This window comes from Lynx rufus, unplaced genomic scaffold, assembly GCF_022079265.1.
Source record: "Lynx rufus isolate CCGP_SWC_20201006 ecotype Redwood Valley unplaced genomic scaffold, mLynRuf1.p SCAF_12, whole genome shotgun sequence".
Classification (NCBI taxonomy): Eukaryota; Metazoa; Chordata; class Mammalia; order Carnivora; family Felidae; genus Lynx; species Lynx rufus.
The window spans coordinates 65,248,934-65,276,357 of NW_025814826.1; the positions used below are offsets into that span (position 1 = coordinate 65,248,934).

Sequence of the window (27,424 nt, forward strand, 5' to 3'; positions counted from 1 at the left end):
GGGTCAACATCTCAGGGAACACGAGCCAGCAGGTGGGGGAGGGGAGGAAGCTCCCTCCAGCCTGACGCGCCCACCGACCGAACCGCCGTGGCAGCTGGGGGCAGCGGTGCTGCGTGTGGTTCTCCAAGAGGCAAGGCAGCCCTCCTCCCGTCCCCGCAGACAGCCGAGAAGGTGGTGATGGTGGGGCAGAGGCGGGCTCACCACCCTCTCACGTGGGCTCGCTGGCTGGACCACCCTGGCCCCTGCCACAAGGCAAGAGCACGAGTTCCCCACCCTGCGCTGGACCATCCTTCCCAGAAATTAGATGTGTGAGGCAGCAGCTGAGCGCAGCATCCCAACGACACCACCTCCAGTCCAAGTGGGAGCGGGGCCGCAGCGGGCCTCCCCTAGACACGGACCCAGGGCTAAGCACAGAGCACCATCTCCAGGACTTCTGGGCCTTTCATGGCCTACTCTATCTCATGGACATCAACAACCTTGCTAAAGCCTCTGTGTTGAAAAAAATCTGGAAAGTTCGGGGCGCCTGGGTGGCTCGATCGGTTACGCATCCGACTTCGGCTCAGGTCATGACCTCCTGGTTCATGGGTTCAAGCCCCGCACAGGGCTCTGTGCTGACAGCTCGGAGCCTGGAGCCTGCTTCGGATTCTGTGTCTCCCTCTCTCTCTGCCTCTCCCCTGCTGGTGTGCGTGCTCTCTCTCTTAAAAGTAAATAAACATTTAAAAAATTTTTAATAAAAAAAATTAGAAAGTTCATTAAATATTATAAAGGGGTCTTCACTGGGCACCTCAAGTAATTCTTCTCAGTATTTATTCTCTCCATTTCCCAACTGCAGACCTGAATATTTTATATCCTACTGGGGAGGGCGGGATGTGGGCTGCACAGGATCTGTACATTTTTTGGCAACTTCCTGTGAAAATCTACTTCAAAATAAATTGAAAAAAATGGCATGGGTCTGAATCAGACCAACAGAATTTAAAACCTCATTTCATTTTCTGTCATCTCAGAGGAGAGGAGGATTGAGCCTTTTTCTTCCTAGGTTTAACTGGTAATAAATACTCCAGTGCAAAAGATGAGGCAGCTCTCTGGTGCCTGCCAGCCACCTGGGGCCAAACCAGGTTAATACCCACCCCCCAGCAGCCACCAGGGCCACTCCAGTGCCCAGCTGCACCCTGCACTGGGCGCCCCCTTCTGCCCGTCGCTCCCCATCACAGGGACCATGAAGTGCCCTACCCCCACCTCCCTGAAGAGTTCCTGCCATACCCCCTGTAACCATCCGATGCAAATTCAGCATCTTGTTTTCTTCAAGATTCTCACCCCACACTGCTCACATCCCCATTCTAATATTTAACAATTCCATTGATTACTGCCTGGTTGTTTTTTTAAGTAGGCTCCACGCCCAGGGTGAAGCCCAGTACGGGGCTTGAACTCACGACCCCGGGATCAAGACCGGAGCTGAGATCAAGAGCCGGATGCCTAAGGGACCGAGCCACACAGGGGCTCCAGTGACCGCTTGCGTCATTGGCTAGGCGGTACCGATACAGCAGTGCGTCCAGCAGTGGGGCAAAGGCGAAGGGACCGTTCAGATACGTTCCGTGAGTGACATCATAAGGACATCCACAGAGCCCGCTGCACCAAAGCTGTTACGTTTCTGCACGACCCACCCAGCCCTTTGTCCCTAGAATGTGGCACACGACTGGAACGTGCACGGCAGACACACAAGAAAAGTGACAACCACCTCCTTTCAGTGATCTACCTGGTGTCAGGCACTGTATTAGGTACTTTACACACATTTTTACGTCAGCACAACTGGACACTATCAATGTTATCTGTTTCAGGCTAAAGGAATATAAATGATTTGCTCAAGATCACAGTGCAGGTAAGCAGTGGAATCAAAATTTGAAAGCAGATACAGGTACGTTCTTCTGAATCCTGGTGCTTGTTAAAACGCTACATTCTTGTTAAGCTTGAAGCCAACTTAATAAATAAATGTAACAACTTGAAAAAGATCTACCACGATAAAACCCAACAACCCAACGTTAAGATTGCCTTTATTATGGGTCTGTGAGCACATGTTCCCTACAGAGTTGAGCGGTCTTACCCCATGGGGGGAAATGGAACTTTTCTAAACGGCCAAGGATAAGTGCTGTGATGTGTCAAGTGGTAGGATTTCTCTTAATAACGTAGTAACGATTACACCCTGGCCCTGCGCAGGGGAGAGTGTTTTTCACATAGCTCAGAGTAGCAATGCATGAGATTGGATCATTTATTCTAACAGACTAGAAAGAAATTGCTCCTCAGGAGAGACGAGGGTTGGGCATTCAGACAGGGGTGGCATGGCCCAATCCGTTTCAGTCTGCTCCCTAACAACATACCAGCCAGCTTGGTGTGAAACGAGTGAATCTCAAAGCAACCGATCTCCTCAATACAAGTCATCTGAGACCCATGCACACCCCTGAGGGAGAAGTGGGGGGAAAGAGCAAAGAGAGCTCTGCCTCCCATCTACACCGCGCGCTGGGGTCAAGAACACACCTGCGTCCTCCGTGGCGTCCTCTGCTTCTCGCATCAGCCGGGTGAGGTGAGCAGGGCCACGCCGAGCACTCCCGTGAGGGGCAGGAAGGCGGACCTGGGGGAGAGCCAGCCGCCTCCAAAGATATGGCAGAGGTGAGGGGCAGAATGCAGACCAGAACCCAGGCCTCTGCGCTCCCAGCTCAGAGGACCGCTGGCAGAAACGGTGCCCAGAAGGCCGGAAAGCACACCACACCTCTTCCACTCGTTAACATACGGCTCAGGCAACATCTCCAGAGAGCAAGGCCGACTTCGAAGGGTTTACGGAGTTTAATAGGACACTGAGCCCGACAGACCTAGGTCACTCCCTAGAATACAGCAGGCCCTGAGTAAATAGGATTTCCCATCCCCCTTCACTCCTAAAACACTCTCATTAAACAACTCCCACTGAGAAAAACTGCATCAGTTATCAATATTCGTGAGAGAAGCAGGTATATAGAACCATTCCAAGGAGCACAATGCCTTTGTATCCATTTATATTTTGGGTTCCAAGTAGATTGTTTATGCCAGCAATAGTTATCTTTTGATGTGTATGTTGCTTTTTTGCACCAAAGTCAGCCCGAATCTCCACACAAACTCCAACTAACACGTACTGTGGGTCGTCCAGCCGTCTGTGCTGCAGAGGTCTTGAAGCCGTGACCCGTGGATGCCAGTCTGTCACCAGCAAGCTGTGAGAACCTGGGCAAATCACACACCCTTCTCTGGACCGCATTTATAAAGCAAATGCGTCAAAATGGGCCCGCTATGGGGATGGATGCTTGACTCTAAAATGGCATGATGCTAACAGAAAAATCACCTGTGAGCAAGACAAAAAATAATGAATTCCAGAGATACTGTCACATCAACCTCAATGAAATGCAAAATTCGAGTACCCAAATCAAATGCATGGTAATTCTACTATATTCCAGGCCATGTAGTTTGCATAGGTCTCTAAGGAAAATAGAGCTTAAGAAAATTTTTTAGAAGCAATGCCTTTTACACAAAAGACACCTGAAAAAACGTAGTATTGCTGTCATCTACAGATCTTCCTCCAGTTACAGTGGAGTTACATCCAGATAAACCCATCCTAAGTTGAAATGCATTTCATACACTAACCTACCAAATACCACGGTTTAGCCTCGCCCACCTTAAATGTGCCTAAGAACACTTACATTAGTCTACAGTTGGGCAGAAACATCAAAAATGCCTATTTAATAATATCTCATATAACTGACTACCGTACTGACCAACAGAATGGCCGTTGAGGATGTAGAATGGGCGTCAGTGTGCCAGTCGTGGACCCTCATACTCACTGGCTGACTGGGGCCGCAGCTCCCCACCACTGCCCAGCCTAACAAGCCAAGTATCCACATACCCCTAGCCCAGGAAAAGATCCAAGTTCAAAATCACAAAAACAGTAGAAACTGAATTCAGATCACTTTCACCCTACTATAAAGTTGAAAGATTCAAAGTCAGGCCATCATAAGTCAAGAACTGTCGATACTCGTCCAATCACTCCTTAAGTTTCGCACGGCCCTACCATGGGCCAAAGGTGCCAAGCCTTGAGGTACCAAGGTTAACCTCCTGCCTCCAGACTGCACAGAGCTCAAAATTTGGCCAAGGAAACAGAAGTCCAGTGTTAGTCCCCCACTCCTCCCAGCAAATGAGTGGTGAAACCTTGCTCATTCTTCAAGAATTTGGACAATGTTCCATTTTCTTTGCCACCTTTCCTTCTCCAGTATAAAATCAAGTGTTCTTGTGGCTCCTGGGAGTCTCAGTCAGTTAAGCGTCTGACTTTAGCTCAGGTCAAGATCTCACGGTCACTGAGATTGAGCCCTGTGTCAGGCTCTGTGCTGACAGCTCAGCCTGGGGCCTGCTTCAATTCTGTTTCTCCCTCTCTCTCTCTGCCCCTCCTCTGCTCATGCTCTGTCTCTCAAAAATGAATAAACATTTTAAAAAATTGAAAAAAAAATCAAGTGTTCTCTCCAGTTGTACATATACTTTTGCAGGTGAACAACAAAATTTTGGAGATATAGTTCATATACAATGAAATAGACCAGAAATACACATTTTGACGAGCTTTACATTTGTCTACAATCCTGTAACCCACACCTCCATCAAGATATACATTTCACCATCTCAGAAAGATGCTATTCTTTCTGGGGTGACCCCCTGTTTGGATTTGCCCAGCACTGAAGGCTCTCCCAGGGCAAAGGGGTTTCGGACCTAAAAGCTGCTAAGTCCCAGGCAAACTGGGACAATTAGTAGCCTCATCCTTCCAAGTCAATTCCTGCCCTGCCCCACCTCAACCTATAGACAACCACTGTTTAGACTTATTTTCTCAGAATGAGTTTTCCTGTTCTAGAAATTGTTATAAATGAAGTCATACAGTGATTAGCATCACAGTTTCGAGTTTATTCCATGTTGTTGCATATACCTGTAGTTCATTTGAGTATGTTCGTCTGCATGGATATATCACAGATTCTTCATTCATTCCCCTGCATTTGGGGTTGTTTCCAGTTTGGGGTCATTACAAAGATAGCTGTTATGAAACTTCTTACAGGCATCTTTTTGTGAATATAAATGTTTCTTTTTCTTGAGTCAAAATCCGTGAGGTCCTTGGGTATAGGCAGATGTCACACTCTACACAAAGTGCCTGACCGATGTGTCAAGTGGGGGTGCCACGTTACATCCCGTAAGTGATTTATAGGGCTCCAGCTGTTTCACATTCTTACCGGCATTTAGTATCATTGGTCTTAAGTTTGGCCACACTAAAGGGTATCCAGTGGTATCTAATTGTGGTTTTAATCTGCACTTCTGTAATGATGAATGATGCTCAGCACTTTCGGGTGAGTATCTGTTTGTGGAGCCCGACGTGGGGCTTGATCCTACAACCCTGGGATCATGACCTAAGCCGAAATCAAGACCTGGACACCCAACTGACTGAGCCACCCAGGTGCCCTGTTCAAATCCTCCACCCATTTTTTAATTGTCGCTAAGTGTTTATTTTTAAAGACTTCCCTATGTTTTGGATACAAGACCTCATTGCATAAATGTGTAATGCATTTTTGCTCACAGCATGCACCCTGCCTTTTCACGAGGTGAAGTTTTAAATTTTATCAACTTTTTAATTTTATAGTTAGTAGTCTTTGACCCCACCTGACGAATCTTTGCACCAAAGTTACAAAGATACTTTATAAACCTTTTCAAAGAAAAAGTAGCAAAGATTTTTCTTTTAGGTCTAGAACCCATCTCAAATGAATTTTTGTGTATGATGGAATCTAAGTTCTTCTTTTCCCCACATTCGTACCCAGTTCTTCCAGCACCATTTGTTGAAAAACCTTTTCACTCCACGTGAAGTTGTTTTCATACCTTAAAAATCATTTGATCATATATAAAAAAGCCTATCTCTAGACTATTATGGTCCATTGATCCCTTTGTCTATAACAATAGCACTGTCTTAGCTAGTCTAACGGCACACTCCCTTAAAATCATCGCCTACACCAACTTTGTGTGTGTGTGTGTGTGTGTGTGTGTGTGTGTGTGTGTAGATGTGTGTCTAGTCCATTGGCAATAGGCATTTTGAAATAATTTCTGTAACAACTTGTCAATTGCACTCCAAAAAAAATCCGCTTGGATTTTATTTTTTTTCCAAGTAGGCTTCACATCTGGGGTGGAGCCCAATGTGGAGTTTGAATTCATGACCTTGAGACCAAGAACTGAGTTGCTATCAAGAGTCGGACGCTTAGCCGACCAAGCCACCCGGGCACCCAACCTGCTGGGATTTTGACTGGAATTGCACTGAATTTATAATCCAATTTGGGGGAACTGGTATCTTAGCAATAATTGATTCTTTAAATCAACAGGCATGGTATAGCTCTCCAATTATTTAAGTGTTCTCTAATTTCCCTTAGCTGTACTTTGACATTTTCAAGGTAGAGATCATCTTTAAAAAGATTTATCCCTACGTGTTGAATGTTTTTTACTATAATACAAATATTTTCAAAATTTCATTTGCAAATTAATTGCTACTATACGCCAGTGTATAAAACCATAGTTGATTTCTGAATATAATATGGTATCATCCTGCAATCTTGTTAACTTATTAGTTCTAATAATTTCTTTAGGGTGGTAGATCTCTTAGAATATTTACGTACATGATCATATGTACCATGCAAACACATGTGATTGCTAACTGTTCTTCATTTCCAATTTTTACAGCTTTAATTCGTTTCTCATCTCATTGCCCACCCTGATTAGGTAGAAATGGCAGAAAAGTAATGAATACACTGGCAAGAGCAAACATACTTGTCTTGACTGGTCCTGATCTCAGAACAAGTGCTCAGTCTTTCCCAATTAAGTATTATGTTAAGCTACATAATTTTAGGGTTTTGTAGGTCATCCAGATCAGACTGCACAAGTTCTCCTCCGAGCCTTGTTTATGGACAGTTTCTATCATAAGTGTTCAATTTTGTCAGAGGATTTTTTTCATCAACTGACATCTTATTTTTCTCCTTTATTTTGTTAGTAAATGCACTGATTTTTCAATGGTAAAACAACCTTGTGTTGTTGGATGAAACCTGAATTGTTCATATTGCATATCTCTTTTATATTGCTAGGGTGGATTTATTAGTATTCGGTTCTGAATTTTTAGAATTATGCATATGAGGACATGGATCACAACATTTGCTTTCTCATAATGTTTCTCCCAATTGGCATCAGGGTGAAGATAGTGTCATAAAATGAGAATTGAAAGTATTCCCTCCCTTGTCTACTTGTGGAAGAATTTTTGTAAAAGTGGTATTATTTCTCCTTAAAAGTTTGATATATTTCACAGTGAAGCCATCTGAGTGTAAAGTCTGCTTCATGGGGAGTTTTTAATTAAGAATTTAAACTAACTGATATGGGACTATCTCAAGGACTCTATTTCTTCTTGTGTCAACTTTAGTAATTTCCGTCTTTCAAAACATTTTTCATTTGTAAAATTTATCAGAATATGATTTATCATAATATACTTTTATTATTTTAATGTGTACAGAATTTATAGTGATTCATTCACAGTAATTTGTGCTTTCTCCTTTTAATTCTGATCATCCTGGCTATAGTTTATTAATTTTATTAATCTTTTCCAAGAATCAACTTTTAGTTCCATTTACTTTACATATTATTTTTTCATTTTCCATTTCATTGGTAACTACTCTTCACCCTTTTTTTGAACCATTCATCTTTTCTAATATATGCATTCAGTGTCTTATAAATATCAGTTAGCTGGAATTATTTACTACAAGTATACATGTTTCCTATATTCTTCCTAATTTTCTGTCTGCTTGTCTATCAAATACTGAGATACAGGTGTTGAAATACCCAACTATAACTGGTGTTTTCCGTTTCTCCCCAAGATCCTGGTTTTATTTTGAAGTTATGCTTTAAGTACATTTGCATTTATACTTTTTATGTACTCTTGATGACTCGACCTTTCTATCAATAAAATTATCCTACCCTTTTCTCCTCAAAGTCTACTTGTTTGATATTAATATACCCACACCAACTTTCTCATGATTAAGTGTTTGCATGGCATATCTTCCCCCCCATATTTGTACTTATACACTCTACATAATTGTGAGTTTCTGGTAGAAAACATGTAGTTGTCTCTAGTTTGTTTGTTTGTTTTTATGTTTTACTATAGTCTGACAACTTGCACTTTTAAATACAGTCTTTAGTCCATTTACATTTAAAATAATTCTTGGTACATTAGATTTAAGTCTACCACACTGCTATTCGACTACTAAGATTCTAGTTCTTTACTTGCCACCTCTTCCCCCCTTTACAGATTAAGCATTTTCTAGTAACTCATTTTCTCTCTTCTGGCTTATTATCCACACTTTAAGTGGTTGCTAAAGGGTTTCCAATATGCATCTTTAACTTACTACATTTTAACTTCAAACGGTATCGTAACAGTAGCATGTAAGAACCGCCATCCTCCTCTCCTCCGTCTCCCTTCCATTTCTTTTTGCTATTTTTGGTTACATATTTTACTTCTCTATATGATATGCACAACAAAATTATATGCTCTTATTTTTTCTTTAAATAGTCAATAGTCTTTTAGAGAAATTAAGAAGCAAGGGGAAGAATCTTTTCTGTTTATTCACTTGCTATTTCTATTTCTAGGATTCAACATTCCTTAATATAGACCCATGTTTCCATTTGATATTATTTCTGCCTGATTAGCTTTTATCAGGCTGATGAAGCACAAGGACGGGCTCTACCCATTTACTACCCCACTGAGTGCTTTATCTAAAATATGAAATACTGGTGTTTATTTAAAGAATAAATGAAACATTCAAGGTACTTGTTGAAAGGCTTATAGTCTGGTAAGTACTTTACTAGAAACACAAGGCCCACAGAAGGACCAACCAACTCTATCTAGTCACATTCAGGAAAATTTTACAAAACTGGTGACATAGTAGATCATCAATGGCCAACAAACTTTTCCCAAAAGAGTAGGTGAAAGACAGTTTAAGAAGAGTTTTAGAAATGTATGCAAAGACATGTTGCAGGAAATGGTCTTGATACACCTAGTGCTGCTGACAGAGGCAAAGTGTCTTCTCCTGGATGTGTGGAGGAAGTGGGAACAAACAGAGCTAAAGGCAAAGGTCTGGCTCAAATTTTTAAGTCCCCTGAATATCACGATAGGGACTTTGAACTTTATCTCCCAAGTACTGGGAAAGTCTTTAATCCGTCTGCATTTACAGGATGATGAGGAGCAAAACTGGAGACAGGGGGACCACACAGGCAACTACTCCTAAAGTGTCAAGGAAAGGTAACCAAGACGTGCAGTGGAATGCAGAGGGGGTCAGGAGATGTCTCAGAGGTTCAATCCACAGGATCTGGGGAGAATCAGACTTAGCGGGAACGGAAAGGGAGGGTTGGGAGATCAATCCCGAGAGCAAGAAAAAGACCACGTCGGCCGACAAGAAAGAGTAGAATCAGTGGGTGGGGTAATCGGGAGCCAAAGAGCACTTGAGCTAACCACTGACTTTTCCAAGTGTGTTTGCTCCTTTCCACATGGCAGCATTTTTGTCATCTTGAATTGTCATTTAGAGCGGCAGGGGCCATGACATGGAAGCCAGGTATCAAGAGGGGGGAGAAAACCCAACTCAGTGACAACCTGTGCTGCTTCCAAGAACTATTTATATGAGCAGTGGCAGCAGGCGATGCGAGGATGAGAAAGGAACACAGCAGGTACATCACAGAGCAGCCCTAATGCACAGGAAGGGCCTGAAATACTCTCACAGCATCTGGCAGCAGCCCTGGTCACAGCCTCCCCGGGGGTAAGTGCTTTGATGCTTTATACAACAAATGCAAAACAGAGGCAAGCCTTGGCAAGAAAGACTATTACTCCACGGACTGAAAAAAGTGACACATGATGAAATGTGATGCTAAGAAGCCCAAGCTAAGCCATTAATTCTTGCGGAGCCATTCTCCAATGGCTGGGAAGAAAAATGGTCTTTCCTATAAACCAAAACCACACTTATTATTTGGGGCTGTATCACTTTAAAAGGAGTTTTTTTTTTTTTTTTTAATCAACATTAACGTGGGCAGCAACATCCCTCTCTTTCACTCTGTGGAACACGGAACCCATGGGTGGAGGGAAGGGGCTGCTGCCTGTGATGTCCTTTCCCAGTTCAAGGCTACAGAGGTGCTTGTGATCACTGCCACCGTAACTCTATCAAGAATAAACAATACTAGGGGCACTGGGGGCTCAGCTGGTTAAGCATCTGACTCGATTTCAGCTCAGGTCATCATCTCACGGTTCATGGGTTCAAGCCCCGCATTGGGCTCTACGCTGATGGCACGAAGCCAGCTTGGGATTCTCCCTCTCCTCCCCGCTCTCTGCCCTCCCCCACTTGCATTCTCTTTCAAAATAAATAAACTTTAAAAAAAAGAGGAAGAAGTAATACTGTCCCACTGCATCCTACCCCAACATGTAAGGTACCACTGGACATGAAAATAAACAGGAAGTACTCGGTGGTAATCTGCACCTGCTTCCCACAGGCTGCTGGCCGCTGGAGGAGGAATCTGAGAAGAGCAGCCCCGTTGGATGGAATACCACCCACCACTTTCAGAACCAACCACTCCCGGCTCTCTCTCAAAGTTTTCGATGCAATATTGTCATTCTCCTGCCTCAGAGCAGAGTACCTCTAGGACCTCTGGCCACTTCTGGGTTTGACACAGACACGCTGTCTGATTTCTTTCCCCATGGAGGAAGGCTAGGCCTGGAGGAGTAAACTGGAGAGAAAATGTCTGTGCAAGATGGGCGCCCTGGGCAGAAACAGCCCAGGGCTCTAGATGGCCGGGAACTCCATGAACAGGGAGGTGCCGAGATCCTGGACAGCCTGGCTCTGCACGCTGTTTTCCAGGGATGCCGGAAGTGACACAGGAAGAGATGTTAGACTCCAGGAGTCCCCAGGACGTGTGGCTACCTGCCGAACCCCTACTGGCAGGAGAGGGAATCAGACTGAAGCCAGGACCAGCCTCAGGGCCATGAGTGGGTAATGTGTCCTGTACAATGACGGCCACAAGCAAGCATGTTGCAATGTTGATGTTATTATTCTGCCACGTTACAAGGTGCAAAGCCCGTCCACTACAACTAAAGGAAAAGGCACTTCTTATAAGGCCTGTTTTTCTGATACAGAAACCTGAGTCCCAGGGAGGCTATGCAACTTGGCACGGTGGTGTGGATTTGCCTAGAGGTGGGACCAAGATGAATCCTGAGGTCGGAATTCCAAATGCAGTGCTGTCAGATTCCAGAAGAAGGCAATCATAGGGCAGAGATCCTCTTACCTGGTCGCCGGCAGAGTAGTGACTCGGGTGAAGAACACAGATGGCTCAGCCTCCACGTGCAGCCCCAGGGACAGGTTCCTGTAATACCCTTCAGCGTGGCCCGGGCCTCCAGAGTATTTGAAATTCAGGATAGCTTCCAAGGTCTAAAATGATGTAAACACGGTATGTTAGTAATCGCGAAGTTGATGGGCTTTCTTCCAGAAGTCAGGCTTCACTCAGGTAAGAGGGAAGATAACCCCAAGTGGGCAACTCGGAAACTGGGCCCCTGCACCGTCTTTCCTAGGATGCCCTGTGTCTGCACCAACATCCCTCAACCCAGATGCACAAATGGAAAAAGGCTCCAAAATTATTCTGTGGTTCCTAGAGCATTTCTGAGAGAAAAACACATTTCAATCAGCATCACTTCAACATACAGACGAGGGGGTTGGGGGAAGGTGGCACTTCTGTCCGGGAGGTAGAGCATAGCTCCCAGGTCAACAGTCGGTAAGGCTGACCAGCTACAAACTCCTGACATTTCCTTGAACCCATCAAGAGATGAGGTCACAGGGCAACCACAGAGCCAGAAGGTCAAGGAGGTACAAGGCCCTTCTGGAAGGTAAAGGGTAGGGATATCTTCTCAACAAGTACAGAGCCAGCCAGCACGCAACTGGCAGGAAGCAATTAGCCCAAAGGTTAATAAATTGCTAAAGGCTGAGTAGGGGCTCTAATAATAGCAAAGACCCCCTTGGGAACCGAGACCAGAAGGTAGTTCCCACCCACTGTAGGCTCCTCACCATGAACCCTCTCGGGGTATACACACAGAGGACTAGGGCAGGGGGCTGCGGTGGGGGAAGCAGAGGTAGCCTCCCTCCAGAGCACGGGCATGGAGGAAGGGAGTCAGCAGCCACCAAATAAAGGTAAGAAGCCAAGACACCAGCCCCAACCCCACACTCCCCTCCCATCCCCAAGCAGACCCTTCTCTACTCTGAAGCAAAATCCTAAGCTTCTGGAGGGGGGTGACCAATGCCAAGAGTACAGTGGCAGGGATAAATACCCATTCTAGTGGGGGCAAGGGCAGGAGGTGGTCCCCAGCCAGAATCCCGTACCAATGCTGTCAGAGCTGGAAACCCACTCGTCCACAATGCCCACCATGTACTGAGCAGAGAGGTCGCTGCGTGGGCAAGGAGCAGGGATGCCAAGGGAGCCCATCACATCAGACCCAGATGCACAGTGCGGGACAAGGACAGCAGGGAGACCCCACCTGCTCCTGCCACCAGCACCAGTGGGGAAGGAACACGGTATGGAAAGCCCCCAGCCCTGGTGGTGCAGGAAGGGCTGGGGACGGAGGAAGACCACTCTGGGCAAATGCCCTGGCGCCTCAGCAGCCCCTACCCTCTGCCCTGCCCCCCAGCATATGACAACAGCAGAGGAATTTGGGAGCCTGTGGCGCACCCAAGTAACTATAGCAACAAGAAATCTCAAGCCCAGCTCAACTCCTCACTCCGGTGACTCAACCTTCTGCAGTCAAGTCCCAGCATGGGCCCCAGCCAACTACGGCCCAGCCAAAGGCAGCCTGAAGCCTGGTTCTGTACACCCCTGAGAGCAGTTTTTACGGAGTCAAAAGGCTCTAAAACAACAACAAAGAAAAACAAAGAACATATGAAAGTAACCATTCGTGGCCGACAAAACCAAAGTATGTACTGTATGGTTCTTGACACGGAAAGCTTGCTGATCAAACCGGAAGAAGGAAACAGAAGTAGATCTTCGTGACCGTGGACAAGGCTGTGGTTTCACAGGTAGGACCCCAAAAGCACAAGCAACGAGAGACAAAAGTCACGGGAATCCCAGGGAGGCAGACCCTCAGGATGAAGGGCCAGAACGCCCACCACTGCAGCTAGGCCACGTAAAGAGGGGTCTGAGAAAGTACCCACAGCCGGCCCTCAGCGGACCACTGAAGATACATGTGCAAGTCCGAGCTCTCCGCTGGGCCAGAGAAACCAGAGCGGCGCCGGCCATGGCCAACCGGGACCTCAGTGCCATGTGCCCAAGGGGGACGCACGTGTCCTCTCCCCTGGTAAGAGCGCCACCAAGCCACACTTCCGACAGGAAGAAGGAGCTGCCTGCCTTCCTCTCTCTGTTCAGGAGTCCTGTTTCGATAAACCCTCCTGGCCAGACACCGTGTTCAGCCTTTAGTTATCGCTTTTGTTGACCTATTTCTTGTCTCCAGCGGAGAGGCGACCGCAGCGCAGACTTGGAAAATAAACAACCTGCATGGGCAAGTGGTCACAGAAAGGGCATCGGGAGGGGGACAAGAACTTGGCCGTGAGAAGGCCAGGTGAAAAAAAACTCCAGAAGTGGCCAAGCCGCATGGTACGGGGGAGGGGCGCAGGCCGGTTGAGCTCAGTCTGATGCACCGGCTCCACCAGGTCTCGGGCTCTTGCCCGCCATTCCCAGCCCATTTCTCCACTGTGACGCAGGGACAACAACGAATGCCTATCTCAGACTCCAGCGAAGATTCAAGAAGAAAACGAGGTAGCAGAACCAACAGATGCTCATTAAACAAACGCCTTTCTCCCTGTGCAACCCCACCATTGGACACCCTGAGGCAACACGGCTTAAAGTGGGAAGAAATGGGAAATGGATTTCAGCCCTGTTTCTTTTTCTTGTTTCCGCCCCCATTTTGTATCATGATAAGATATACGTAATAAAATTTACCATTTTAATCACTTTTAAATGTAAGTTCTGTGGCATTAGGTACATTCACATGGCTGTACAACCATCACCACCGTCCATCCATATCCAGAACGTCTTCATTTTCCCAAACTAAAACTCTATCGTTAAACACTAAGTCCCTGCTCCCCTCCCCCAGCCCTGGACAACCACCATTCTCTTTCTGTCTCTGTGAATTTGATGACTCTTGAAACCTCACTTAAAAAGATCACAGTTTCTGTCCTGTTGTGACTGTTTATTTTACTCAGGTGAATGTCTTCAAGGGTCATACATGTTGTAGCATGTGTCACAACTTTTCTTTCTTTTAGAGAGAGAGCACATGTGAGCAGAAAGAGGAAGCAGGAAAGAATTAGAGGGAGGGGGAAGGGCTGGGGAGGGGGGGAGGGAGGGATGGGGGGGGAGAGAGAGAGAGAGAGAATGAATCCCAAGCAGGCTCCTCGTTCAGAGTGGAGCCCAACATGGGACTCAATCCCATGACCTTGGGATCATGACCTGAGATGAAATCAAGAGTAGGACATTGAACCTACTGAGCCATCCAGGTGCCCCAGAACTTTCTTTTGAAAGCTGGATAACATTCCATTGCGTACACAGGCCACATTTTGTTTTATCCATTTGTCTGTTGATGGACACCTGGGTTTCTTCCACCTTTCGGCTATTGTGAGTAGTAACACTGCCATGAACATGGGTGTACAAACACCCGTTCTGAGACAGAGCTTTCAACTCTTTGGGGAATTCATTTATTTCTATATATTGAATTGTTTTAGGACTCAACATACCATTTTCCACAGCTGCCACCAACAGTGCACAAGGGTCCTAAATCCTCCATAGCCTTGTCAACATCTGCTATTTCCTATTTGGTGGATTTGTTGGTTTTATAACAGCCCTCCTAACGGGGGTGAAGTGGTATCTCTTTTTGGTTTTGATTTGCATTTTCCTAACGGCTAGTGATACTGAGCGTCTTTCCATGTGATCACCGGCCATTTATGATTATCTTTGGAGACAGATCTGTCCAAGTCTGTCGCGACATTTTAAAAACTCACTTCCTACCCCTCTTTAAGGTGTCCTTCACACGTATGGGCTTATAGGTTCCTTTCAACTTTTGCACTACCAGGAACACTTTCACTGATGTTCTCCACCTGCATAAATGTTCCTCATCCTTCATGGCCCAGATAAAGCCACGCCTTATCCAAGATGACTTCTACACTTCCTCACTTCAAAAAAGGCTCAACAAAAGACAAAATCTTTTTTAATACCCAAAGATCCTATTTTGGATTCACCAAAATCACACATCTTTTTCCCACAGTATAAAGCACTGTCCTATCATCTCACAAAAGGATTGCTGGTTTCTTGTGAATGTTTCTCACACTTTTTGAAAAATCCCTAGTCACCAGCAAGTAGCAAGACCCCCCACATACACACATCCCAATACGCCTTTCTCTAACAACCTTCTGAATACAACAGATTCCATTTGCTCAGTCTATTCTTTCATTCATCTTTTTTTCCCTCCTGGGTACTTTTGGTGTCAGGCTCTATGCTCCCAGCAGAATAAGGGTTGACCCCTGATCTCAGAGAACGCGGTACACGGTGAGTGAACAAGTATCTCAATAAATAACTAATAAACGAAGCCAACCCATCAGCCAACATCTACATGGCAGTCTTCCCCCACTGCAGGCATGGTGGTCAGGGAAACAAACATTCTGAAAAACAGCCTTGAAATGCCCAAACGTGTGAGGTAACACAAGTGTCACATGGTCTTTGTTTTTTTAAGGCAAACTTAAGAGTCACTTTCAGGATGTGATGTAGTAGAAATCGCCTAGGAATGGAGCAAAAAATACACAGGATAGGTAACAGCATAACAAAGAAGAAAGAGTCTGTGGTTTTGTTTTTCTGGGAGTGGCTGAGTCTTTCCTCTGTTAAGAAGCAAGGAAAAGATGTAATTACAGGGAAAATAATTTATAAAAGTCAAGCAAATTAATTATTTCGTGAAATTATTGTTCCTGTCTTTCTTCCTTCATTTCAAAAAAAAAAAAAAAGCCTCCTCAGCCCTATAAAATTACAATATTTTAGTCAACAGAAAGTGAGTTGGTAAGGCAAAAGACACAAGATGCTCAAACTTTTTTTTCAATCAAAACGTAATGAGAAGCAATGTGCTATTCTGTCCTGAGACTTCCCCTTCTCAGAACATGGTGCAGTCCTTACTTGGAAAAGGACTATTAGAGAAATCAGTAGTGGGCAAGGAACTAAAGGAAAGAAACTTCTAGGCATACAACTTATTATTTGAGCTAAAATAAAAGGTCTTCCAAAGGCTACCTTTTATTGAGCACCTACTAGGTACCAAATACTATGATAAGTGATCTATATAGATTGACTCTAACATTCTTAAGAGTCCTACAAAGAAAGTCCTATTTTCAAAAACAAGGTTCACAGCAGTCAGAAGACTGCACCGAGCCACACACCCAGGAAGACAGCACATCCAGGATTTAAATGCAGAGCTACATGGCTGCATAGCCCTCTCTCTTGCCATTTTTGCAAACTATTCAGAAGAGCATTCATCCATCCACGTACTCATTTGCTGACCGTGAACGCATGTCTACTGTGTAAGGGACACTGGGAGAAGACACGAAGCCACCTACAGGGATTCAAGTCTAGTTAAATACACAAGCCCAGAGATATCTTAAGATAAACCATGGCATGTTCTAGACAAATATCCCAGGATATATGGAGATACAGAATACTATTACAGCTGGAAGGCCAGGAGTTGGATAAGAAGGAACAACATCACAGCGAGAGGGGCATAATCAGCCAATTATTAAATTGAAATGGATAAATACAGAAAACTAAACTAAAATCTAGTTCTTGAAAACATCATTAAATGTGATATTCCCCTAAGTCAGGCCTATGAAAAAAGAGAAGAAACTACTTACCAATATCAAAAAGGAAATGAATGTCAGCATAGACCCTACACACATTAAAAGAATAATAAAATAGTGCAAACAACTTAGTGCCAATAGATTCAACTTAAATAAAATAAACACATTACCAAACGGAACCAAGAAAAACTAGAAAACCTAAGGGCCCCATGTTAACTGATGACACTGGATTCACAACTGAAAACAGCTCTCCTAAGAGAAGCCAAGCTCAGAGGATTGCCCCACTGAATTCTATCAACACTTCAGGTTAGAGACAATACCAGTTTTATACAAACACCTTCAGAAAATAGAGGAGATGGCCCCATTCTTTTTAAGAGGCCAGTCTTACCCAAATACTAAAATAAGGGTTTACATGGAAAGAAAAACTACAGACCTATATTCCCTCATAAACTTAGATGTAAAAATCCTAACAAGGATACCATAGTTTTGAATGACACATTGGACCGAATGGACTTAACAGATATATTCAGAAAATTTCATCCTAACACAACAGAATACACATTCTTCTCAAGTGCACATGGAACATTCTCCAGAACAGATCACATCCTGGGTCACAAATGAGCCTCAACAAGTACAGTAAGATTGAGATTATACCATGCTTATTTTCGGACCACAACACCATGTAAATTGAAATCAACCGCAAGGAAAAATTCGGAAAGACCATAAATGCTTGGAGATTAAAGAACATCCTACTAAAGAATGAATACGTTAACCAAGAAATTAAAGAAGAAATTAAAAAGTACATGGAAGCCAATAAAAATGAAAACACGACAGCCCAAAACCTCTGGGATGCAGCAAAGGTGGTCATAAGAGGGGAGTATATAGCAATCCAGGCCTTCCTAAAGAAGGAAGAAAGGTCTCAAAAACACAACCTAACCTTACACCTCAAGGAGCCGGAAAAAGAATAGCAAAGCTCAAAACCAGCAGAAGAAGGGAAATAATAAAGATTAGAGCAGAAATCAATGATATCAAAATGAAAAAAAAAATAGAACAAATCAATGAAACTAGGAGCTGGTTCTTTGAATGAGTTAACCGAATTGATAAAGCCCCAGCCAGACTTATCAACAAGAAAAAGGAAAGGACCCAAATAAACAAACTCACAAATGAAAGAGGAGAGATCACAACCAATACCACAGAAATACAAACAATAATAAGAAAACATTATGAGCAATTAGATGCCAACAAATTGGGCAATCTGGAAGAAATGGACAAATTTCCAGAAACATATAAACTTCCAAAGCTGAAACAAGAAGAAATAGCAAATGTGAACAGACTTATAACTAGTAAAGAAATTGAATGAGTTATCAAAAATCTCCCAACAAACAAGGGCCAGGTGGCTTTCCAGGGGGAATTCTACCAAACATTTAAAGAAGAGTTAACACCTATTCTTTTGAAGCTGTTCCAAAAAAAAAAGGACATGGAAGGAAAACTTCCAAACTCATTCTACAAGGCCAGCATTACCTTGATTCCAAAACCAGACAAAGACCCCACTAAAAAGGAGAACTATAAACCAGTTTCCCTGATGAACATGGATGCAAAAAACCTCAACGAGATACTAGCAAACCAGATCCTACAGTACATCAAAAGAATTACTCACCACGATCAAGTGGGAATTATTCTTGAGATGCAGGACTGGCTCAATACCCACAAATCAATGGGATAAAATAAAGGATATTAAAAAATAAAGGACAAGAACCACATGATTCTCTCAATAGACCCAGGGAAAGCATTTGACAAAATACAGCATCCTTTCTTGATAAAAACCCTCAAGAATACAGGGATAGAAGGAATATACTCAAGATCATAAAATCCATATACAAAAGACCCACTGCTAATCCTCAATGGGGAAAATCTGAGCACTTTCCCGCAAAGGTCAGGAACATGACAGGGATGTCCACTCTCACCAATGTCATTCAACATAGTGTGGGAAGCTCCAGCCTCGGCAATCAGACAATAAAGTGAAATAAAAGGGATCTACACTGGCAAGGAGGCAGTAAAACGTTCACTCTTTGCAGATGACATGAATACTCTACATGGAAAACCCAAAAGACTCCACCAAAAAACTACTACAACTGATCCATGAATTCAGCAAAGTCACAGGATATAAAATCCATGTACAGAAATTGGCTACATTTCTATATACCAATAATGAAGCAGCAGAAACAGAAATCAAGGAATCGATCTCATTTACAATTGCATCAAAAGCCATAAAATACCTTGAAATACACCTAACCAAAGAGGTGAAAGATCTATACACTGAAAACTATAGAAAGCTTATGAAAGAAACTGAAGAAGACACAAAGAAATGGAAAAAACACTCCATGCTCATGAATCAGAAGAACAAATATTGTTCAAATGTCGACACTACCCAGAGCAATCTACACATTAACTGCAATTCCTATCAAAATAATACCAACATTCTTCACAGAACTAGAACAAACAATTTTAAAACTTGTATGGAACCACAAAAGAGCCCAAATAGCTAATGTAATGTTGAAAAAGAAAACCAAAGCTGGAGACATCACAATCCTGGACTTCAAGCTGTATTACAAAGCTGTAACCATCAAGGCAGTATGGTACTAGCACAAAAACAGACACTCAGATCAATGGAACAGAATAGAGAACCCAGAAATGGACCCACAAACGTATGGCCAACTGATCTTTGACAAAACAGGAAAGAATAGCCAATGGAATAAAGACAGTCTCCTCAGCAAGTGGTGCTGGGAAAACTGGACAGCAACATGCAGAAGAATGAGCCTGGACCACTTTCTTACACCAGACACAAAAATACCCTCAAAAAGGATGAAAGACTAAACATAAGACAGAAGCCATCAAAATCCTAGAAGAGAAAATAGGCAACAACGTCCTGGGCCTCGGCTGCAGCAACTTCTTACTTGACGTGTTCCTGGAGGCAAGGGAAACAAAAGCAAAAATGAACTACTGGGACCTCATCAAGATAAAAAGCTTCCCCACAGCAAAGGAAACAATCAGCAAAACTAAAAGGCAACTGATGGAATGGGAGAAGATATTTGCAAATGACATATCAGATAAAGGGTTAGTATCCAAAATCTACAAAGAACTTATCAAACTCAACACCCAAAAAAACAAATAACCCAGTAAAGAAATGGGCAGAAGACATGAATAGATACTTTTCCAAAGAAGACATCCAGATGGCTAACAGACACATGAAAAAATGCCCAACATCACTCATCATCAGGGAAATACAAATCAAACCACAATGAGGTATCACCTCACAGTGGCCAGAATGGCTAAAATTAACAAGTCAGGGAACAATAGATGTTGGCGAGGATGAGGAGACATGGGAACCCTTTTACACGGCTGGAGGGAATGGAAACTGGTGCAGCCACTCTGAAAAACAGTATGGAGGTTCCTCAAAAAATTGAAAACAGAACTACCCTACAACCCAGAAATTGCACTATTAGGTATTTATCCAAAGAATACAAAAAATGCTGATTCAAAGGGGTACACACACCCCAGTGTTTATAGCATAGCCAAAGTATGGAAAGAGCCCAAATGGAGTGATGAATGCATAAAGATGTGGGGTGTGTGTGTGTGTGTGTGTGTGTGTGTGTGTGTATGGTGGTGGAATACTACTTGGCCATCAAAAAGAATGAAATCTTGCCATCGGCAACAACATGGATGGAACTAGAATGCATTATGCTAAGCGAAATAAGTCAGAGAAAGACAAATACAACATGATTTCAGTCATATGTGGAATTTACAAAACAAAACAGATGAACCTAGGGGAAGGGAAGCAAAACTAAGATAAAAACAGAGGAAGACAAATCATAAGAGACTCTTAAATACAGAGAACAAACTGAGGGTTGCTGGCAGGGTGTTGGGTGGGGGGCATAGGCTCAATGAGTGATGGGCATTAAAAAGAACACTTGTGGGGATGAGCACTGGGGGTTATATGTAAGTGATGAATCACTGAATTCTATTCCTGAAATCATTACACTCTGTATTAACTAACGTGGATTTAAATTTTTAAAAAAGATGTGAAAATCCTACATTCAGTAGCACATAAGATGGAAAATACATCATGACCAAATAAATTTATCTCAGCAATGCAAGGTTGGTAGTATCAGAAAATTGGTTAATGTCATCACAACATTAAGAGACTATTTTACCAGACAAAAAGGAAAAGTCACATGATCATTTCAGTAACATCAGAAAACACAGTTGACAAAATTCAAAACCCACTTATGATTTTGTTTTAAAAATCTCCACAAACTAGGCATAGAAAGGAATGCCCTCAATCTATAAAACACACTCATGAAAAAAATTTTTTGCAGTTTTAAAACCACAGCTCATGGTCAACTAAGTGTTCTGTACAAATTTGAACCTGGACTCAGGCAAGGACATAGCTGTCATTACTCCAATCAACATTGTTATTGAGACCCTAGTAAGTCCAATAAGGTAAGAAAAAGAAATTAAAGACATACACGTTGGAAAGGACAAAGTAAAACTGTCTGCTCACAGACAGCACAATCATATAAAAACAAAATCCTAAGGAATCTACCAGAACTCTCAGAAATTGCTCGTAGTAATATACAATAGTACCATCACTTCAGAAAACAACTAGTCAAAATTCCTTCCAAACATAAAGAATTAACATACTGTTCAACAACAAAACTCCTACCAAGAAAAACAAAAACACATATCCACACAAAGACATATATGTAAATATCTATGGAAATTCTATTCATAATATTCCCAAACTGGAAACAACCTCAATGTCCAGGAAGAGGCGGGTGACTAGATTAATCATAGTATGTCCATAAAATGAAATACTACTCAGCAACTGAATGGAACAAATTACTGATACACACAAATGGAAGAATCTCAAAAACATTATTCTGAGTGAAAAAGGAGTAGGCTATACTATATGCTTGCCTGTATATGAGATGCTGGAAAAAAGTTGGTCTTTAGTGACAAAAAAAAACCCGTCAGTAGTTGCCTGGGGCTAGGGACAAGAGAGGATTGATTGTAACGGGATCAGGAAAACTTTGGGGGGTAATGAGAATATTGTACATTATGGCGGCAGTGGCGGTGACAAGGGATACACTTTTGTCAAAACTCATCAAACTGTACAGTTAACGTGGCTAAATTTTATAGAAAGCAATTCACACTCAAATTTGACTTCACAAATTGATCCTGACCATTAATAGGCACACAATCATTTGCCAACATTACACCAGAAGATTCCAAGTAACAGTGTGGGCCACACCGATGTGGGACTGCTGACGTCTAAGGACAAAGGATTCCAGGATTTCCAGGATCCAGGATCCAGGAGTCAGGATTTCCAGGTTCTACAGCAAAAATCATCAAGCGAAGTTATGATTTACTACAATTAAAACTTCACATAATCTCGGTAAAGTCATGTCCCTTCTCCAGGTCCCCATATCCTCATCTGGAAAATCAGGGTTGTGCCAGACATTACCCAAGGTTCTTACCAGTTTCTCGGTGAACTGTTATTATTCATTCTGTATTACCAATCTCAGGTTTCATGATTCTAATCTAACTAAGGCTCTTGCCTGATAGACACCCTCACCTTTATACAGTACCCTAACTAATTTATAAGATATAGATCTCTAATTTTTAAAGACCCTAATTGGACCTGTCACCACAGATTTCCTTCTGCTCTCTTTCTGTGATAGGACATAAGATTAATAGCTGTGATATGATCCACTTAAGAAGTCAAACATTCAGGACCAGAGGTCCCAGCTGGGGTTCACTCCCAAGAGACCAGCCCTATGGTTTACGTAAGGTCAGAGAAACATACAAATGAAAGCCATACCATTACTTTCCAGTTAATTAGCACTTTCAGCCAGTCTTTCTTCGGTGTTAATTATGCCTTAAAGATGCCAAGTGACTACAAATTAAATGGTACATCCACAATAATGTAGAAATGGGTTCAAGCAATGCCAGCCATCCAAACGGCTCCTACTCCAGAAGCACAACAGTCCCTCGGTGGCTGAGAAGGCTTGGGACACTAGGGCAGCATGGAGGCAGGTGTGCCTGGGACTGTTGTTAAAAGACCAAGTCAATCGGATTTTGGTACCAAGAAAAGGAGCCATTTTCACATCTTTATTTGAGAAGTATATGTTCTCATCATTTGAGGTTTTTAAAAACAAATTATTTTTTTTTTAAATTGACCTATTAGTCTTCCAGATTTAAAGGTTTTATATATTAAGGGAATTACTCGTTGCCTGTGATAGAAATTGCAAACATTTTTCACAGCTGGGCGCTGTCTTTGGTGCTGTTTATTTGCCTTGCAGAAATGGTTACTATTCTTCTAGTTAATGCATCAATTTTTTATGTCCCTTGCACCTTTATTTTTTATGGTTCCTGAATCATGGTTGGAAACACCCTCCACGCTCCCAGGTCATAAAATTTTTTTCCCTACTGCTTTAAAGTTAATCTTTTAAACTTTTAACTTCAATATTATCTCAAAATGACAAGAAAGTTCAAAGTACGAAAAACCTCCCCATGACCTAATTCAAAAATTGTTCACATTTTATCCCATTGTTGTATAATTCTCTGTCACTCTTTCATACTTATATATAGATAAATACGCTAAGGAGAATGTCTGCAAGGTTTCTCCTCTGTTTAGTTCCTCGTTTTTCCCCAGTAATCAATAAGTAATTTGTGTGCAGACGCTTTGAGGATTGGTCAATACTGTATTCCTCATTAAATTTTCACCCACTACTGTACCATCCACTCACAGTCTTCTAACATCATCATTTCACATTTATTAGATGCCAATCTACTTACACGACCTTTTCCTTCCCTGTTTACTTGGTTAATATGCACACAGATTAATGGCTCCTTGTTTTATTCAATGGGTTATAATCTGTTACCACCGTTACTCATGCTGATGCGCAGATGGTCCCAGATTTGGCATCTGTTCAGGCTGGCTGCTGTGTCCTTTGACACGCCCTCATCAATCTTTAAGCAATTCCTTACTTTACAGAACAACAGGATGTTCCAGGGTCATCTTCTGTGTTCTCTGCCCTAGAAATCAACCGTTTCTTTGAAGAAGGCTGAGGGTCTTTTTTGTGGGGAATGTTAACAAGAAATAGGTGCTCACTGTGCTCGTTGCTACTAAGATGCTCCGGCTGGAGGGCTTTTTCCACGAACAAACCTCAAGTGTGAGCTTATGCCTGTGCTTATATGCGTGTGTTTATGTATACCGATACCTATTTCCGTATCTAGTTTTATACAGTCACTTGCATATATATGGACAACAATATAGAAATACACCACAAACTGGGAGTTCGTAAGTGAAAACTCAGGTTCCAGACTCCCACCCTAAGATTCACTCAAATTTCCCCTTTCCACATCTGTAACAACCTTCTTTAATTGGGAGAAATGAGGTCCCATCATCCTCAATATGCTTACTCAATTGCTCACACATAAAACACATAGAAAGTAGTATCATAATTGCTAATACACACTATTACAAAAAACAAATCTACTAACTGGAGTTTGATATTTGTTAGGCTTTCCTTTTTGGTGTGAGGTAAGCTTACATACAGTAAAGGCATTCAACCAAGTATACAATTCATTAAGCTTTGATACACGCATGCCCCATGTAACTATTACCTAATAAAGATACACAACACGTCCACCAACCAAGGATGCTCTCTTGTGCCCCCTTCTAATCCAAGACAGATACACTCTCCTGGGCAACCACTTTTCTGAACATTTTTATCACAGATTTGCCCTCGCCTGAATTTCACATATAGAGCATCATACAGTATGTTCTCTTTCATAACTGGCTTCCTTTGGGCAACGTGTTTTCAAGATTCATCCATTATGGTGTGTACACAGATATATATCATGGCAGCTACAGATGTATAGTTACTTTTTCACTGCTCAGTAGTATTCCATTGTATAAATCTACCACAATCTGTTTATCCATTCTCCAACTCACAGGCATTGGAGTTGCTCCCAATTTGAAGAAAATAAAAATCGAGCTACTAAAAAATTCTCAAGCAAGTTTTTTTTTTCTTTTTTTTTTTTTTTGTGAAAGTATGTTTTTATCTCTCAGAGATATATACTTAGGAGTGAACTTGTTGGGTCATTACAGCAGGTGTTTATTTCATTTTAAGAAGACGGCAGTTTTCCAAATTAGGTTTGCGATTTTATACTCCCACCAACATAAGAGAGTTCCAGTGGCTCCACATCCTTGCCAACATTAGGTGTTGTCGGTTTTTCTGAATAACCATTATTCTGGCACGTGTGTTATCTCCCTGTGGTATGAATTCATGTTTCCAACTGGCGAGGTCTTCTTCATGTCTGGGTTGACAACAGTGCAAATGAAGAACATCTCCAGTGAGTAACCGACAAACAAACACAGGATGTGAGTGCATGGACACCACGTGACCCTGGCTCATGCACACTGCTAGGTGAGCAGACTACAAAATAAATTAAAAAAAAAAAAAGAATAAAACAGAAGACACAGCAACTGATTCAAGAGAGGCAGTCATCTGCATTTACAAGCACCCAGCATCAGGCATGACAATGGCCTTGGGTAGGGTCAAGCAGAAACACTAAGAAAGGCAAGAGGGAGTTGCACAAAGCCGTCTTGGTAGGAAACAATCTACTCTGTCAGATCCATGTCCCCAGTTTCCGCCTTCAGAGCCAGGGGACAGGCACCCTCCTCCTTGGAGCATGCAGTATCCTGCACCGCATCCACAGGACACAACTCAGTGCCTCAGAGTGGGCCAGCTCCCACCCCGACCGTGGGGCCACAGAGACAGGACTCAGGGCATGTCACCATTAGACTCTGGCACCTGGTACTCATGGAAAGCTTAGTATATCACATGGAAGGGGAAAAAGAGCCTAAATCCACACCGTAGAATCGTAGCCCTAAATCAAATGCACTGTGCCATCTCCTCCATCGTTACATCTGTGACAAGTCGGTCTTTGATCTCATTAGCCCTGGCATCATCCCTCACACTGCAGCGCGTTCATTATGTCCCTAATAGTATTCCAGCCTTAGAGAGAGGGATCACGGTCCCCCACACTTCCAGTGCATGCTGCCACTCTAATAGGCACGGGGCCATGTGGTCTGTTAACCAAGGCTGGAAACATGGAGTTCATTTACTCAAATGGTTGGGATGCAATTTTGGCTTTACTCAAGAGAGGTACAAGAATCAGAAAGGCTTAATTCACAGAGAAGGAAGGATACTTTTTTGTTAATGAGGCTTAAGTAGCCAGATTCTTATCTGGGGGAACTGTAAGTAAGCCAGATAAACAGTGGGAGGATTTCCCAGCACATTAAGTGCTTCCCTGAGTGAGGTTTAAAAAAAAATACACAATTATTACACACTTTTTTAAACAGAATGATTTAATGTTCCCTATAGCTAAATAGTTACAAATGCCAGCTATATATAAATCCAAAACTTATGTTCCGGTCATTAAACCATAGAGTGCACCTGACTTCTCCTTCCCTAATTTTTACTTCCATGTTTCGACAGAAGACTTGACATAAAGATGTCTGTCTGTGCACATGGAAGGTCCCCAGTAGAAGCCCTCTGATCCACTCTGCCCAGCAGAAAGTGGCACCTTTTGCTATCATAGCAGCCAAATCCCTAGGACCTGATGATGCTCAGAGCACATGGAATGGGATGGGTTAGACATCTGCTCTACCCAGGGATTCTCTCAACTCTGGAAAAGTGGACACAGTGTCCAATGATCTCGGCATTGACCTTTCCATTGATCTCTTCGTTTAACAATTGCATGGTCTGCCCATTCCAATAAGATTCCACCCATCCCAAGTCTGAAAGGTCCGTCCAGGCTGCAAATAGAATTTGTGACCCAAGGATAACCCTGTATCCATCTTCCAGGAGCAGGAACCCACCCACCCAAACACCAATAGGAGTGATGTTAATACTAACATGTTGTGGCGCCTACAGCTGTCTTGGAAACTGCCAGACTCACCCGAAAAGTAGAACCAGAGGAGCTAGCATCTCTTCTCTCCCGTCCTGAGAACGAGTCACAAGAAGCATGAAAACTCCCTCAAGATTATCAGCAGTGCCTAATCTACCACCAACTGCCTCCCACCCAAGCCCCCCTAGCCAAGATGATCCATGACAATTATGACATGGTCGAGACATTCATGACCTCAATGTGTACCAACATTGCTTCCCAGAAGACCGAGTGACCCCTTTGACAAAAGCCCACTTGGTGGCCTTGCTCAGAACGTCATGCCTGATGCATCCCTGACACTACCAAGGCCAGTGATCAAGTGGCAAGGTCAGCCCTGAGCTGAACGGGTGCACACTGGCAAGGCCTTCTTTGCCCCCGTGCCAAACGTGTGTCAGGTGTATGACCTACTGTCCAGAGGCAGCCAAGTCTGATGGCGT

The 27,424-nt window shown here is 43.0% G+C and overlaps 1 protein-coding gene across 2 annotated transcripts in view; it reads right to left on the reverse strand.

Moving 5' to 3' along the window:
* TRAPPC9 (trafficking protein particle complex subunit 9) overlaps window positions 1-27,424 on the reverse strand; it is a 575,309-nt gene that overhangs the window by 203,378 nt on the left and 344,507 nt on the right. For both annotated transcript variants that reach the window (XM_047074228.1, XM_047074227.1), the window contains one exon: window positions 11,389-11,531. In XM_047074228.1, coding sequence (XP_046930184.1) covers window positions 11,389-11,531 — 143 coding nt within the window. The remainder of the gene's footprint in view (window positions 1-11,388; window positions 11,532-27,424) is intronic.